Source organism: Montipora capricornis, chromosome 7 (genome assembly GCF_036669925.1).
Source record: "Montipora capricornis isolate CH-2021 chromosome 7, ASM3666992v2, whole genome shotgun sequence".
Lineage (NCBI taxonomy): Eukaryota > Metazoa > Cnidaria > Anthozoa > Scleractinia > Acroporidae > Montipora > Montipora capricornis.
In genome coordinates, this window is record NC_090889.1 from 50238135 (window position 1) to 50255951 (window position 17817).

Sequence of the window (17817 nt, forward strand, 5' to 3'; positions counted from 1 at the left end):
CCAGTTGGCGTTAATGGGGGAGCACTGCCTTGCGTTAGGTTAGCCTGTGCGACTTCCGATGATTGTGTGACAAAGGAACCTCACTTATCTCCCCAGCACTAGGAGCTTAATGCAAAACAGCACGTGCTGGATCGGACAAGAGTATCGGTTAGCAGGCGATATTCAAATGGCAACGCAGCCAATAATCTTGGGGAAAGTCGCTGCGCAGTCTTAACTGCACCACACAAGAGTGTCTTGAGTTTATTGACAGAGAACGAGGCCCAATCTCAACTCCAAAGGGAGGGAGGGAGGGAAAAAACCAAATCGTAAAGCACACTAATATATGGAGAGCTAACTGCGCTGAACAACAGAACATACTGTAAGTGATCTCTAAATAGCTTTCACATGCTTTTATAGAACTTTGAAAAAAGCGCCAATGCCGTGGATTGTACTAGCCTGCTAGCAACAACAAAGCTGTGAAGGTCAAAGCGAGAATACAATAAATTCTTAGTGTTTGCTGACCTTGGCAACTAGATGGCACAAACGCTACATTGAAAACAGAGCCGCCATGAAAGGGTTACAGATAATATTATTGTCACGATCCATTAACTACATTTTACTTGCGTGACAGTAAAATTGCCTTTAAAAAATTACAGATACATGCAGTAACACTTCCCATAACATGGGAAGTAGCTACATCTACATGTAGTTGCAAAATTGTTGAGACACTTTCATTAAAAAACACCTTTTCTAGCTTCCAATGCCCGCTGTTTCTAGAACTTAAACCTTTCCCACTTCCTCTCCCCTCTCCCCCTTTCAATGTTGACTGCTTAAGTTTCCAACATTTTTTTGTCTTGCTAGCAACACTGATAAGGGGGAGAGGGGGGCTGCAGTGTGAGAGATAATAAGGGAATTAATAACGCCTCAAGAAGGTGAAGTGTCTCCACTATTTTTGCAACTTGTTGTAGTTACTAGTGATAAGCCAATACTCAACTGGTATAGAGTAGGCACCAGGAGTCACTTCCGACAATGGAAGAGGTCATAGCATCTCGTTGGAAAGCCACCACCAACTTCAAACTGCACAGCCCCCGGTCAATGAGGTTCTTTCTTGCCACAGGTCGCCTGCCTCAATGGGCAGTGCACAGAGGCAGTTTCTTCTTTTTTGGTCACTATAAACCAAAAAATTTTTGTCATTCCTTTGCTGGCTTGGGATTTTTTTTCCCTGGCATTTTCAATGCCATGTTATTTGGGACCATAACTAATGCATGAGGTAATGTGTGACATATTACTGTGGCGCAGCAAAGCAAATTGAAGATGCAAGAACAACAGCAGTGATTAACTGCTCAGACTGAAAGTTATTAATGTGGACATTGCTGCATTACAAGAGACTTGGCTACCTGAAACTGGCTCCCTTAGAGAGGAACTATACATTTTTGTTCAGTGGAAAAGCCTTAACTGAGATGACATAATGTGGAGTACTGCCAAGAGCATGTTGTCTACAAGGGCTTTAAAGCCAGGTGCAGGATCAGTGCGAATCATGGCGTGTGGGCCGTCTAATGGACTCATCAGTATGTACAGCTGGATGAGCCAATTGTGGAGTGAAACATGTCCTTCTTCTCCAAGGAGCAAGGAGAGTGTGAAAGACTAGTGCATTCCCTCAGCACTAGTGTGTATTTGTACACCGGAGATCATTTCATTCCGACTAGATTGAGAGCCATGCTGGCCAGCTAGTTTCTTGAGACCGTTAAGGAGATCTTGGATGGGCGCTCTTTGCAAAAAATAGACTCCTCTATGCGTTGCTTAAAGGAACATACTTGGCACAATTATTGATCTTCACAGGCAGGGGCATTGGTGCTGGCAAAGCCTGATGGGAGGGTGGCGGTGCCAGGAACGTGTCTAACAGATGCTTGATAGCGGCTGACTGTAGACACAAAGGTTGAGTCTGTGGGGCTGGTTGAGAACTCTCCTTGACATAATTTTTTGTAAGCTTGTACGCATGGCTTACTGTCAGTTACAATGCATGCCTAGTAGTGATGGTGATTGATAAGGCCTCATCCTCACAAGGCAACCATGTGGACTGTGTGCCATGTAGCTTTGCATCGTCGGGCCTGGGTAGAGTTATTATGCGACTCTCAGAAATTGCACTCTATGCTTCATGGAAGGAGGATTGAATTATGTCGGTCCAGCCAGTGATAGCATTGTTGAGTGGGGCTTAGAGTGCAGATCATTGTGGTACAACTCGGGGCAAAATCTTACAAACACGTGCTAAATGATCTCAACTGGTTGACTGTCTTGGGAGCTGGACAGGATGCTAACATGGCTATGCGATGAGGGCTTGCTTTAAGGATGCCTGCATTCCAGATGTATACCAATACTGTTGTAGATTGAGGGTTTATTATGGTTTTGGATAGAGATAGGTGAAGGTTACATTGGTACAGCGCACATACATGTAGGACTCTTTCCCAGTTGTTGAGAGGGTTGGTTTGGGTACCACCACCACAGTACAGGTCATCAGCTAACTTCATCTCAGTGCTTTCTTCTAGTAGATCACTTAGCACACAGCACATAAGCTCTTTGAGGGCAGTCTCAGAGCTGGGCATTTATGTATGTTTTGGTACAATTTTTTCTGAACTGGTACAGAATATATTGAACTGGTACAAAATACATGGAACTGGTACAATTTTAAATGTACTGGTTTATTTTTATCAACTGTTTAAAAAAGGAATTTTCCCTTTTTTGGGGTGTAGTTAAAAAACAGGGGCGTGGTTTTTAGGGGGTCTAAAAAAAGAACATGTTATTTCTTTCTTTTCTTTCTTTCTTCTACTTTCCTACCCCTCCCTCATCTTCCCCATCACCTCTATCCAACCCCCCTTTCTTTCACAGTTCTATCCCCCCTTATTTTGCAGGTGACCCTCCTCCTTGCATACCTTTATGCGCACTCCCTCTATGACAGACTTTACACAGTATACTCAAGACTTCCTTTTTTACTCACCCGAACATGAACTTGAACTCCCTACCTCTGGATCTCTTATCCACTTGACCACACAAGCAGAGCATGCAAACTTACCATGATAATTTATAATTAAATATTTTAATATTCATCCCAGGCCACTCTCTGTCCAAATATTTTATTATTCATCCCAGGCCACTCTCAGTCAAAACTTCAGTTTATTCAGATTTAGACTTCGCAAGTTTCGTTGGAAGAAAACAGCTTAGATGACTTTAAGATTAGATGACTTTAAGCAAAAGCAGAAGCGAAATACATCGCAACTCACCATGTTTATCGAAGATCAATTTTACAATGAAGCAATGGAATACTTGAAAATTCAAAGTGAAAAATCGAGTAGTGATTCGAGAGAAACGGAAGGCAAACTATCTCAGTCACAACTAAAGACATTGCAAAGAAAGAAATGGACATACCACCAAGGAAAACTGCAAACACCTGACAGAAAAACTGTTATCCCAAAGAGTAAACTCTACGACACTCTAATCTTAGCACACCAAAGAACAGCACATAGAGGATGTCAAATCACAACTAAATGGACATATTTGCTATAAGAGGCAAAAAAACACACCTTCCTATTTCATTCCGAGCGTGCAAACAAGCGACACACTCCGTCTCAAAAACCTATGATACACAACTAAATAAATTCTCACCGGAGTTCAGGATCAAACCCTTCCCTGAAGAACCTTTTCCTTGAATGATGAAGCTGTTTTCTGGTGCAAATCACTCATAATTCACCCCCATTAAGTGCCTTTATTGAAGCATAAAATACGTTTTCCTGATATAAAACGCTGTGGCCTCAGTTTTTCTGTGAGAGCTATTTGTTTTAGGTCCTTAACGATTACTTCAAGACTCAAAGCGAGGACTTGAACAAATAGTTTTTTTTTTGTGGCTGCAATCTGTTACAGTCCTCGTTATGATCCGTAACGACAGTAGACAGTTGTCGAAGTGAAGTAACATTTATCAATTTATCAACTCACAATGGCATTCTACAGTGGGATCAAAATAGGCGTAGCAACCACTTTGAGTAGAATTCATTACTGTGACATCTTCCACCATTGATGCCTATCTCATTCATTTAAAGCATATGTCAACTATATTACATCTACTTTCATTTTAAGAACTGAAAACAAATTCACCGGTCGCCTTTGTTTGATGATTTTTTAATATCCTTCGTACTATTTGAAAATCGGAAAATGCTCCCAACATTTTTATCATTGTTCTTGTTTTGAGCAATACCATAATTGAGCATTATTCCATCAAGTTATTTTATGGCTTTAAAGACAAGACTTAAAAATCGCGGGATGGCTTTCACACTTTCGTCCGGTTCAAAATAAATGGTTGTTTCTGACATGAATAAACAAACCTTTGCCGCAATGACGATTTCCATGACTTTTTAGTTGAAACTTCGGAGTTCCTGACTGAAAGGCGTTTATGCAATGTATTCATTGATTGAAGTGATGCTCAGACTAAGGCCCCGTTTATATGGAGAAAAGTTGTCCCGGGTAGAAGAGTCACCCTCCTAGCTGAGTCAACTTTACCGAGCGTTTATATGAGAAAAGTTGTCCCGGTTGACCGAGTCAAAGTTAACCCTACTAAATTATTCATTGGCCCTGCTTAATAATTCATGACTTCAATATCCCTCTTTCCGCTTGATTTCTATGTTTTAAATCACTCACACGGTCACTGTTGACTTAGATTTAACTTCTTTGATAGCAATTTAACCCACAATGTTTGTTTTAAAGATAAAACACGGACTTCAATTTCCGATACGTGGAGTTGTGTCCCGGCTGACCGAGCCAAAGTGTTCATATGAAGAAAAGTTGGCCCGGCTAGGAGGGTGACCCTACCGTCGAAAAAGAGTGACCCTGCCAGGCGGGTCACCCTTCCAGCCGAGCCAACTTTTGTTTTCTCATATAAACGGTTCGCTGCGTTTTGTAAGGAAATGTATGAAACGTTGGCTCGCCCAGGGTAACTCGGCTAGGAGGGTGACCCTTCTACCCGGGACATCCTTTCTCCATATAAACGGGGCCTTACCAGGACAACCTAAAATTGTTGAAAGGAATGCATACGTTGAACTTTGAACTTTGCATTCGTTGAACTTTGGCTGAAGCTGTGGGCGTTGGTTAGGGCCACTCTAACCAACGCCTGCAGTATTTGCGTTCATTTAAACGACTTTAGAGCAAAAGAGAGACTGTTCGCAGTCAGTTTACCAGTTTCAGCACTCGGACTCCTTCAATTTGGCTGCTGTCTGTTTGTCTGCTGTTATGTGGTCTCATCGATCAGTAGTTCATTCAGATGATGGTGCCAAGCCGACCACATTGCTGAGGGAAAGCCCAGATCACAACGCCAAGAACTTCGTGCCTTACTCTTTTCGACTAGTGTGTGGGATCTTTAACGTCCCACAGAGTTCATGAACATTGAAGGGTTGTGAGACGGGGCCTACGGCTTATAGTCTTTATCCGAGAAGACTTGAAAGTCTAACCATTTGCGGATGTAATTACAAACGCAGCACTTTCTCCTCAGTTATTTTAAGACCCTGAGTGTTGGTCCGACCGGAGTCACGACCTCCCGACTTCCCGCAGGGCAGCCCGATGCTCAACTAACTGAGCCGGGCACCGGTGCCGGTGCAATGCTCTACCAACTGAGCTATGAAGCTACATAGTTGGAAGCAGGTCAATTTGTTGGGCTCATGTGTTTCCGTGTCCTGTTACTGCAACGGAAGTGACGTTTTCGTTTTGTTTCCTGATGATTGACAATTTGCTTTTCCTGATAAGTCTCGTGATTTTATTCGAAGTTAGTTTTATTGGATTTGAAAACGTGATTAAATAGTGAAACGGAATTGTCATTGTGAATGAAGGATTTAGAAAGGCACGTTGTATTTTACATGAAAGGGTGTCGACTCGTGGTTATATCACTGATCAGCAAAATGGTTTCTTCTTCAACGAAAATCGCGGATGGGTCCCCTCTTTATAAAGAACTCGCTACCCGCTCGATTTCCTCCACAATTGGCGAATCGTTTTTATACGCTTTTATCGTATCCGTCGGCACTCTTGGTAACGTTGCAGTTTTGTTGGTTTTGTATAAAAATCACCGTCTTCGCAACATTACAGCTTATTTTGTGATTTCCTTGGCCATATCTGATATTATCATGTTGGACCTTTGCGCACCATTTTCTATTGGTGTTCTAATCGTTGGAGATTGGATTTTTGGGTACCTTCTTTGTCAGATCCAGGGATTCCTTGTTTTCTGGGTAGGTTGCGCTTCCATTGGGACCCTTGCTTTGCTAGCGATAAACCGGTGAGTGAGAGTTCTTTCCTTAGTCAAAATTAAACTTGAGTTAGTTGTCATTTTCTATCTTTTCTAAATCAGGCAAATGGAGTCACTGAGATTCCACCTCACCCAACGCAAGAATCTAGGTAAAGCTCATCTCGCTTTGGAATGGAATTTGTTCAACTGCCGAAAAACGAAAAAAATGTGCCCTTATAGGTTAATCTTTCCTCGTGTTTGTCAAAGTTTCTTGACAAATGTTCGCCCCAACAATTTGAAGGAAGTGTTCAAATGTGGCTCGATTTCACATCCTATCCTCTCTTTATTTTTGACAAGATTTCTGAAAAAAAATATAAGTCACAACAAAAACTGTAATGACTCCTTTTTGCAATTTCTCGACTTATACACTTTAACTTGAACTTATTTTTGCACCTTCCAGGTAATATTACAGTAAGAACTGATAATTTTCTTTATTCTCGCAAACACCTGTTTTTTTATTTGTTAATTACGGCAGTAATGTGACTGAATTTGACATCTAGTCTAATTTAAATTCAAGAAAATGTAAAAACCATAGCGTGTTTGTTTCGGTTCCCACGAATGAGAAGACATATTTGAGTCTTAAAAATGACAGCACGTTGCAATTTCGTGCACTTCTGTCCCAGTAAAAGAATTAATATAAGCCACGTTTTCATGACAACTATTTCTCATCAAGTACTTCGCCAAGCCGAGATATTTTTTGACATAAGCGGAGCATTAAGCACTACATTCCCTTCTTTTAGGTATTTCCGCATCGTTAAAACCTCGATGTATAGAGTCATTTTCACTTCAGCCAAAGCCAAACTTATAGTCCTTGGAGGCTGGATTGCGGCCTTATCAACCCCTTTGATATACACCGCCGCTGGTAAGGATTACGTGTTTCAACCCGGGAAATTCTTTTGTTTCTTTGAGTCCAAGTTTTCATTGCTTACTCTTCCATCCCATATCTTCGTCGGAATATCAATGGTAATTTTGATCGTTTGCTACCTAAGAGTTTTCAAAGCGCTTAAAACCCATGAGAGAACTGTGGCAAAGAATCTCCGGAACGGAAATACAAGGAAGGTCTCTCTCTCGATAGAGGATATTAAGGTAACAAAAATCTTGTTTGCAACCGTGGTTGGCTTTATCTTCTGCTGGACTCCAATTTTTGTCCTGGATATTGTGGATGACTTTCTCGGGTCGGGATGGGAGTTGACCCGCGAAACCTATTACATGTATACTATATTTGGCATTTCCAGTTCAGCAATAAACCCCATCATTTACGGCGTCATGAATCCTTCTTATCGGAAAGCATACCTAAGGTTGTTCGGAATTCATCGTGTGGGACGAGTAGGTGGGGAATTGCCAAAGAAAATACACGATCACCCAAAGACCAAGGCTGTAGAAACACATTTGCGCGAACTGAACAATTTGTCGATCAACTGAACCAGAAACCTTGGAACAACTCACCGGCAAGTTCACTTTTCTCTGGTACAATGGTACTTCAGTGAGAGGAACTGCGTTTCCTTTCTTTCACGACTTTTTCTCATTTTAGGTCTTGTTATCGCTCATATGTTTCAAGCTTCAGTTTTGTTTACATTTCCTGTCATTTTAGACAGATCCTTGACATCCCGGCGTGACTGCATCGCTCTCGAAATCCACACCAAGAAAACCAACGAAAGCTCACCATTTGCAAATATACGACTTTCAACCTGTCTTCTCGGGTCATATACCGTTTGAGCTTATATGTGGAGACTGATTTCGCTGGTCGCTTTGTGAAATGGAAAGAGCTCAGAGTTAAATGAAACTTGATGAAGCAATTGTTTCAAACGCGCTTCTCACTGGATATGAAATGGGTTCATGATGTCCCCAACCCAAGACTACAAGTATAACAGACAGCAATGAAGGGGGTAGTTTCTAAAGAAACTGTGGTTCTGCGTTGGTGGGGAAGTAGTATACAAAAATTTGGTTTTATAAACGGAGTTGACAATGTAAATTGGCCGCCGTACAGAGATTCTAAATGCTGACGTTTCGAGCGTTAGCCCTTCGTCAGAGCGAATCGAGGAATTGTGGGTTACGTGTAGTTTTTATAGTAGAGTAGGAGCTACGCTATTGGTGGTAACATGGCAACGTGAAAAATAGGAATATATTAGTTGAATGAAAAGCGTTCGTTAATACCGTGAGGATTAAGGGTGCCGATTTGAAAGATGAATTTTTGTTCCAGATTCTTGCGGCTTTCCGTCGTAGCTAGATGTAGGGAAAGGCCGTAGATAGCCACGTGTTTTTTGGAGTGGTTAGGCAGATTAAAATGGCGAGCGACTGGCTTGGATGCATCCTTGTCATTCTTTTCAACATCGCGAAGGTGTTCGCGGAATCGCTCACCTAGTCGTCTACCTGTCTCACCAATGTATAATTTATTGCATAACGTACAGGTTATGCAATAAATGACATTTGCGGAGGTACATGTGAAACGATCGGTGATCTTAACAGATCGCTTAGGGACCCAAGCGATCACCGAAATACACTTCAGCGATACAGACTTCGTGTACAAGTCTAGACAATTAACTCATTGGATCAGGAAAGTAAATAATTGGAGCTCGAAAAGAATGCGGGATTAGGGCCGTGTCATATATGGCAGATCATGCGCCAAGTACGGTTGTTATCCAGATTAAAAATGTTCTGAAACCTATGAAAAAGGAGAGCAAAGCTATTGTGTTTGCTCACTTAAGGACGGTACCTTCTAATTAAAAACATTTTTGCCCCGGTGGGTGATTATGCAGGAAATGTACATCTTAACAACTGGTATTGAAATCCATAAAGAAAATTGGGGCTAACCACGCATTTTTCAAACATAATTCATGAATAATATTTGTAAAAAGGTTTAAAATACAAACCAATGTATGGCGTTCTTTCTTAAATTGAAGCTTATTTAGCTCTCAAAAATGCATGGTTACCCCTGATTTTCTTTTTGGATACCAAGAGTACTTACTAAGATCTACTTTCTCCAGATAGTTTTAAACCACGCAAAAGTATCCCTGTATTAGCAAGCATCACCGATAGGAAATCCGAGTATCTCGAGATACGCAGAACGTATGCGCAATAACAATAGTAGGCACAGTCCTTAATATGCAAATTTGTGTCGTTGTCGTCGCCGTTGTCCTTGCTTAAGTTCCGTAATAATAAGCGGCAATGAGCGCCTTTCCTTCGCCAGCCATGTAGCCTGGCCGTAATCACTTAATTAACATGTGACGCTCATCCAAAAAGCTCACCAACTTTGCACATGTCAAAAGATATCTTGATGTTGTCACTTTTACCAAAGACGGCAAACTAGTCGTCAAACGCGACTCGCCCCTCTCCCCCAGAAGTGTTAGCCTGACTGAGATGTTTGGCAAAGACCTCATGTAAATGGATATAGATGAAGGTAAATGAATATGGATGATTGAATAATGGGAAATCGTGGGACTCGTGGAGGGTATATACATGGGATCTCTGCCGATGGGTTACTAACAACTCTTAGCATCCAGCTTAACATGGACAAAGCCGCAGTATCAACCGTTCAACTCAAGCTTGTTTTGACTGAGCTGTCTCAAGCCAATTCCCGACACATTGCCGTAGGTGTATCATTTGCCGCACTAACGTCAAAGTCTACAGGGCTACAGGCCATGTCGTGTTAACTTCTCTCCTTTATGGCTGTGAAACCTGGATCATCTACAGGAGACATGAGAAGCAACTCCACCAGTTCCACCTTCGGTGTCTACGCAGCATCCTCAACATCCGCTGGCAGGCTAAGATCCCGGACACCGAGGTGCTGGAGAGGGCACAGCTCCCCAGCGTCATTACCACCATGCGCAAGGTACAGATACGCTGGGCAGGTCACGTCTTTCGAATGTCAGACTCCAGAATACGCAAGCAGCTGCTGTACGGTGAACTTAGTCAAGGGGCAAGGAAGGTAGGAAGACAGCGTAAGCGCTTCAAAGACTCCCTGAAAGCTTACCTCAAGAACTTCAACATCGACATCACCACATGGGAAAACGTAGCATCTGACAGACCAGTCTGACGAAGCATGATTCACAAGGGCGCCCTCCACTCGGAAGTTCAACGATCCAACGCCGCCAAAGAAAAACGTAGGGCAAGAAAGGCTCCAGCCGTAAACTCCACCAATACGCCTCCCATTCTCTGGTGCCAGACCTGTGGCAGGGGCTTCCATGCCAGCATCGGTCTCATCAGCCACCAGCGGACACACCGCGAAATGTTCTAAATGTCGTCTGACATGGTCATATTCGTCATCGAATCGACGAACAATAACATCATTTGCCGCTTATACACCAATTTCCAAAATGGCCGCTATTTTGATATTCTTTTGTATTTATTCAAATTAGACCTTGATGCCTCGTTCAAGGCAAAATACTCTTTTGAATTTTAAGCGTAAGAACGAGGCATCAAGGGCTAATTTGAATAAAAACAAAAGAATTTCTAAATGGCTACCATTTTGGAAAAAAGTGTATAGTATATTATGCGCTTGCAAAATGTTATTCTATTGTTACGAGAATGCTTTATTACCTCCACCACCACGACCCTTCAAGTGCACGGACATCACCAAACGTTGCGTGATGCCTTTATCCGCCTTTACTGTCAGCTTGGTCCATTGGACGCACCAACGGCTAACAGAAGACGTTCCGACCAAATCCACGTGGCAGTTTGCATTTCAGTTGTCCGTCGCCGGTGTCACATCTAAACAATCAAAAAGCACATAAGGCCCGATTCACTTGTGCGGTATATACTAGTTTTGGTTGACGGTGCTGGAGGGCCTTTAACACAGGCGTTACTAGGGCTTCTTCCCAACATAGTGCTACGTTGAGCACTAAAACAGTTGGTATAGGAGTTTTTCACATGGCGACATCGTCGCCACGTTGGTGGACGAAAACAAAAAATCTCCCATTAGCTTGTTTTGTTCGTCCACCAGAAGTCGTACATTTCTCTATTGTTACTGGTGTCTGTAGAGGTTGGTTGAAAACATCATATATGAGGAGTAGAATCGGAGAGCAAGCCCTGTTTCGGTTTTGAGTTAGGTTTGCGATAGCTTTTGCACTTCTGTCACCTCTATTTACACTCGCAAAAAATCGTGAACGGCTGATAAAGTGAAAACCCCCCTCAAGGCCTGCGCAGCGAAAAATTAATCTCTTCTTGACCTGCGTTTTTTTCTTGTATGTTCATTGACAAGCAGGGAGAATGGCAAAAGAAACAGCAGTTAATTTGCATGATGAACATGAAAGCCATGGTTTTTATTAGAGTTAGGTCTATTGTTTTTCCTTCTTCTTTTCGTCGTTCTGGTTTCTGGGGTTATGGCCAGTTGACATAAATAAATTCAAGTCAACAATCATTCCCAATGTGGAGGAGAAAAGTGGTGGAAATTTATCCAGTCGGGACTTTCACCGGCACTTAGTTATACACCACACAAAATAATCCGCCGAGTTTATCGATGAAGCAAAAGCGAAACTGGAGGTCATTTTGTAGTTTTGGACATCTGCCTTCACGTAATTGGCACCTCTTCCATCTTTTAAAAATAATTCTCCTCCGAGTCCGTAGTTCATACAAAATGATACGTCAATTTAAATGTCTTATCAGCCAGAACTTACAGTCCAATGAGTTCCTGCGAAACGATGCAGTCAAAAGTGGATAAGCTCGCAAGCTCGGCTCCCTGTCGTGCGCGCCTTCTATTCGCTACTTGTATCACTGGATTTTTACTATTCTCTGGTGCACATCACTCATAATTCAGCCCTAATAATTGCCTTTATTTAAGCATAAAATACGTTTAGCTGATATAAAACCCTGTGGCCTCAGTTTTTCTGTAAGAGCTATTTGTTGTAGGTCCTTAACGATTACTTCAAGACTCAAAGCGAGGACTTGAACAAATCGTTCATTTTTTTGTGGCTGTAGTCTGTGATAGTCCTTGTTATGATCCGTAACTACAGGAGACAGTTAGTTGTTTAAGTGAAACAACATTTCTTAATTTATCAAATCACAATAACATTCTAGAATGGGATCAAAATAGGCGGGGCAACCACTTTGAGTAGACTTCAGAACTCTCTTCCACCATTGATGCCATTGATGCCTTTGAGAACTATCTCACTCATTTAAAGTATATGTCTACTACTTAACAATTATTCGCCGAAGGCGAAGTGATTATCGGTGAATATTCACCGAGACGAAGTCGAGGTGAATATTCACTGATAATCACTGAGCCTGAGGCGAATAATTGTTTTAGTATAAATACACAGGTGATTATTTCAAAAAAGAGAAAAAAAAAACATTTCAACGCGAAAATCATCTTCACTTACAGTGGCAAAACGACTACTGGCAGCCATTTTGTCCGTCGAGGTGATTATCGGCTGATAATCCGAGATAGCGAGCCAATGAGAGCGCGCGATTTTGTATAATCACCTGTGTATTTATACTAATTGACAATTATTCGCCGAAGGCGAAGTGATTATAGGTGAATATTCACCGAGACGAGGTCGAGGTCAATATTCACCGATAATCACTGAGCCTGACACAGGTGATTATTTCAAAAAAGAGAAAAAAAAAAACATTTCAACGCGAAAATCATCTTCACTTACAGTGGCAAAACGACTACTGGCAGCCATTTTGTCCGTCGAGGTGATTATCGGCTGATAATCCGAGATAGCGAGCCAATGAGAGCGCGCGATTTTGTATAATCACCTGTGTGTTTATACTAAATTGCAAATATTCTCTGATTATATCTCTTTGTTTAAAAATTGAACACAAATTCATCTGTCGCCTTTGTTTGATGTTTTTTTAATATCCTTCGGGTATTTAAGTAAGTACTTGCTGTTCTGTGACTATTTGAAAATCGGAAAATGCTCCCTGTATTTTTATTATTGTTCTTGTTTTGAGCAGTACCATAATTTAGCATTATTCTTTCAATTTATTTTATATGGCTTTAAAGACAAGACTTAAAAATCACCAGCTCGCTTTCACCCTTTCGTCTGGTTCAAAATAAATGGTTGTTTTTCCCATGAATAAACATGACTTTTTAGATGAAACTTTTAAATTACTGATTGAAACACGTCAGGATCAGTGGTATAAGTGCTCTAATAAGTGCGACCATCACTTCCATCAATTAATACATTGCAAAAACATAAGACAAAAATCACCCCTTTTACACGGAAGGGCGTCGACTCGTGGTTATATCACTGATCAGCAAAATGGTTTCTTCAACGATAATCGCAGACGGGTCCCCTCTTTATAAAGAACTCGCTACGCGCGCGGTTTCCTCCACAGGTGGCGAATCGTTTTTACACGCTTTTATCGTATCCGGCGGCACTCTTGGTAACGTTGCAGTTTTGTTGGTTTTGTATAAAAATCACCGACTTCGCAACATTACAGCTTATTTTGTGATTTCCTTGGCCATATCTGATATTATCATGTTGGACATCTGTGCACCACTTTCTCTTAGTGTTCTAATCGTTGGAGATTGGATTTTTGGGTACCTTATTTGTCAGATCCAGGGATTCCTTGTTATGTGGGTAGCTTGCGCTTCACTCGGCACCCTTGCTTTGGTAGCGATAAACCGGTGAGTGACAGTTCTTTCCTTAGTCAAAATTAAACTTGAGTTATTTGTCATTTTCTATCTTTTCTAAATCAAACAAAAGGAGTCACTGAAATTCCACCTCACCCAACGCAAGAATCTAGATAAAGCTCATCTCGCTTTGGAATGGAATTCGTTCAACTGCCGAAAAACGAACAAAATGTGCCCTTAATCTTTCCTCGTGTTTGTCAAAGTTTCTTGACAAATGTTCGCCCCAACAATTTGAAGGAAGTGTTCAAATGTGGCTCGATTTCACAACCTATCCTCTCTTTATTTTTGACAAGATTTCTGAAAAATAGTATAAGAGAAAAGCGTTGCACTATGAAACTGTCACAGCGAAAACTGTGATGACTCCTTTTTGCTTTTTCTGGACTTTTTCTGGGGAAAAAATACACTTTAAACTTGAACTTATCTAAGCTAGCATAGCGTTATTATTTTTGCACCTTCCTGGTAATATTACAGTGAGAACTGATAATTTTCTTTATTCTCGCAAACACCTGTTTTTTTATTTGTTAATTACGACGGTAACGTGAATTTGACATCTAGTCTAATTTCAATTCAAGAAAATGTAAAAACCATAGCGTGTTTGTTTCGGTTCCCACGAATGAGAAGATATATTTGAGTCTTAAAAATGACAGCGCGTTGCAATTTCGTGCACTTCTGTCCCAGTAAAAGAATTAATATAAGCCACGTTTTCATGACAAGTATGTCTCATCAAGTACTTAGCTGGTTCAGTGCCATTCACTAGTTTCAGCGACTTAACAAAAACAATGAGAATAAGTTATTTAGCTAAATTATGGTAGGACCCTGAAGAGAGACCCTAAACCGAAGAAGCTGAGGCCAAGCCGAGACCTTTTTTTACATGAGCGGAGCATTAAGCACTATATTCCCTTCTTTTAGGTATTTCCAGATCGTTAAAACCTCGATGTATAGAGTCATTTTCACTTCAGCCAAAGCCAAACTTATAGTCCTTGGAGTCTGGCTTGCGGCCTTATCAGCTCCTCTGGCATACACCGCCGCTGGTAAGGATTACGTGTTTCAACCTGGGAAATTCGTTTGTTTCTTTGAGTCCAAGATTTCCTTGCCTATTCTTCCATCCTACATCTTCATCGTAATGTCCATGGTAATTTTGATCGTTTGCTACCTAAGAGTTTTCAAAGCGCTTAAAATCCATGAGAGAACTGTGGCAAAGAATCTCCGGAACGGAAATACAAGGAAGGTCTCTCTCTCGATAGAGGATATTAAATTAACGAAAATCTTGTTTGCAACCGTGGTTGGCTTTGTCTTCTGCTGGACTCCACTTTTAGTCCTGGATGTTGTGGATGACTTTCTCGGGTCGGGATGGGAATTGACCCGCGAAACCTATTACATGCATTCTGTATTTGGTTTTTCCAGTTCAGCGATAAACCCTATCATTTACGGCGTCATGAATCCTTCTTATCGCAGAGCCTACTTAAGGTTGTTCGGAATTCATCGTGTGGGACGAGTAGACGTGGAAGTGCCAGCGAACGTACACGATCAGCGAAGGACCAAAGCTGTAGAAACACATTTGCAGGAACTGAACAATTTGTCGATCAACTGAACCAGAAACCTTGGAACAACTCACCGGCAAGTTCACTTTTCTCTGGTACAATGGTACTTCAGTGAGAGGAACTGCGTTTCCTTTCTTTCACGACTTTTTCTCATTTTAGGTCTTGTTATCGCTCATATGTTTCAAGCTTCAGTTTTGTTTACATTTCCTGTCATTTTAGACAGATCCTTGACATCCCGGCGTGGCTCCAGCGCTCTCGAAAAGCAACGAAAAATCACCAGTTGCAAATACACGACTTTCAACCTGTCTTATCGGGTCATATACCATTTGAGCTTATATGCGGAGACTGATTTCGCTGGTCGCTTTGTGAAATGGAAACAGTTCAGAGTTAAATGAAACTTGATAAAGTAATTGTTTCATTCGCGCTTCTCATTGGATATGAAATGAGTTCATGATTCTCACGACCCAAGACAATAAGTGTAACAGACAGCAGTTTGTGGGGTAATGGGGTAGGAGATGAAGCACTTCATTTGAAGGTCATGAAAAGGCAGGTTAACTAAGTTGCCAAGCAAAGAGAGGTCGCGATCCTCTCCAAAGGGTTGCAATCCCCAAGGTCATGACAACAAGTTGGCAATGCGAGGTTACAATCCGCGCCAAGGGATTACAATCCCCAAGGCCACAATCCTCTCCAGAAGGTTGCGAGGTCCTTACCTATCTAGGGTTGCGCCACGGGTTTCTATGATAACTGTGCGCGATCAGAAGGCACACAACCCTAGTACACTTAGTCTTTGGGGCAAAGGGTGACCCGGATGGGAACATTTCATCCCCACCCATATTTTACTTTACATTATTGACTAGATCATTATTTTACAAAGCGCAAAGTGGGATTTAACCCTTCGTATCAGAAAAGAATGTCATTGACACACTGCATGCGTCCGTGTTAAAATAGCTCATTAACTGTAACAAATCCACAGATAGTTTACAACTAACTAATTCCCCATGACATGACCTGGGAAATGCTATTGAGGCACCAGGTATGAAAAGAGGGAGGGAATTTCAGTGTAGATGCTTCTGAGCTAAAGTGTTTTCGCAATAAAGACAGAACTGGAATGACGCAGTAGCAAATGTCAGACTAGACGTGCTAGTCCATAAGCACGAGGCGCCAAGAATGTGAATGGATAATAAGGTGTATCGACCGAATGCATAAATGGTGACCAATAAATTATTCTTTTGTTTATGTGCTAATCAGACCATCTAGCCTCGTTCTAAAGCAACATTTCTTTTGTATTTTGTCTGTGCTAACGAGCCTAGTGGGTCTAATAAGCGCAGACAACAGAAAATAGTCTTGGTTCAAATGCATATCCCTCGCAGAGGTCATAGTTGTCACATCAACTTTAATTTATAAACCTTTATAAATTGTCTTTATAGTTTATTCGGCCCTACGCCTCCCGTAGGCCATTTACCAACTCATATCCAACGTACGTTCATAGAGTCATTACTGGGTTGCCTATGGCAAACCAGTCGAGGTCTGCGTTGATTTCGTCGTTTTCTTATTTTTTTTCCGTGTCGGTGAAAGTCTTGCCTGTCACTCCCCTGCTAAGTGGTGGCTTTGTGCATAGAGCCTTCTGCGCTTATTTTCTTAGGATCGAGAGGGTAGTGGGAAATGCGTAGATTTCTCTGGTGGACACAGTAGAATGATAAACTTAACCGGCAATGGGGTCGAAAGTCATGTAACGCGAATGGCGTTTTAGTGGATCTTTGAACAAAATATACCCTTATGAAGCTCATGAATGGCAGGTCAATTGGATATACAGGCGGTGGAATCTTAAAAGCGACGAGTAATGGACTTCGACAACAATCTATCGCCCGTCGAGCCGAAATCAAAGTGAGCTGTATTTACCTGAAGTACATGGTAATTTGACACGATTGAGTTTCTTGCCTTCACGCACGCAATGAAATAGGAAGAGGTTCTCGCCTCTAAGAGCAAATATGTTGTTTGTTTCAATAAATTTTTCGCTGGAATAGGATTCTGTAGTATTTTCTGCCTTTGTGAATTATAATATCATGTTGTGTATTGGATTTCCGAGCTTAAGGTTGAAATGTGATATGGGAGAAGTTTTTTAGTATTGCTCTGTAAGCAGGAAGGGTTCACAGGCCTGTTGGAAGCTTGCTTGAGTTTCAACAAAATGAGCCCCAAAATCAGTGAAAAATTGTGACGCAGATGAATAATAAAGTAGCTGCCATTTCCAAAATGATGAAATTACCTGGTGATAAATAACGTCGAACGCGTCTTGGAGAGTAAATTTTGACTTTGCATAAACAAGAGTTGTGCGATTGTGATCTTTATTTTGACTTCGCTCATTTCATTGTCAAACTTTATAACACTTGACTGAAAGAGAAACTTACAAA

The 17817-nt window shown here is 41.5% G+C and overlaps 2 protein-coding genes and 1 long non-coding RNA gene across 3 annotated transcripts in view; all 3 read left to right on the forward strand.

Moving 5' to 3' along the window:
* Positions 1-17817, forward strand: part of LOC138057326 (uncharacterized) — a 47875-nt gene that overhangs the window by 357 nt on the left and 29701 nt on the right. The window lies entirely within an intron of this gene.
* Positions 5830-8964, forward strand: LOC138057323 (melatonin receptor type 1A-like). The gene is made up of 2 exons (XM_068903375.1): positions 5830-6283; positions 7033-8964. Exons 1-2 carry the CDS (start codon positions 5838-5840, stop codon positions 7712-7714), a joined length of 1128 nt encoding a protein of 375 aa, XP_068759476.1. The 5' UTR covers positions 5830-5837; the 3' UTR covers positions 7715-8964.
* Positions 13495-15459, forward strand: LOC138057658 (melatonin receptor type 1A-like). The gene is made up of 2 exons (XM_068903593.1): positions 13495-13862; positions 14778-15459. The coding sequence occupies exons 1-2, from the start codon at positions 13495-13497 to the stop codon at positions 15457-15459; spliced, it is 1050 nt and encodes a 349-aa protein (XP_068759694.1).

Bases quoted from the DNA above. Each gene is read 5' to 3' on its own strand.
- LOC138057323 (XM_068903375.1), top strand. From the start codon at position 5,838: ATGAAGGATTTAGAAAGGCACGTTGTATTTTACATGAAAGGGTGTCGA. The intron at 6,284-7,032 runs GTGAGTGAGAGT...CCCTTCTTTTAG, and splicing joins GCTTTGCTAGCGATAAACCG to GTATTTCCGCATCGTTAAAA.
- LOC138057658 (XM_068903593.1), top strand. From the start codon at position 13,495: ATGGTTTCTTCAACGATAATCGCAGACGGGTCCCCTCTTTATAAAGAA. The intron at 13,863-14,777 runs GTGAGTGACAGT...CCCTTCTTTTAG, and splicing joins GCTTTGGTAGCGATAAACCG to GTATTTCCAGATCGTTAAAA.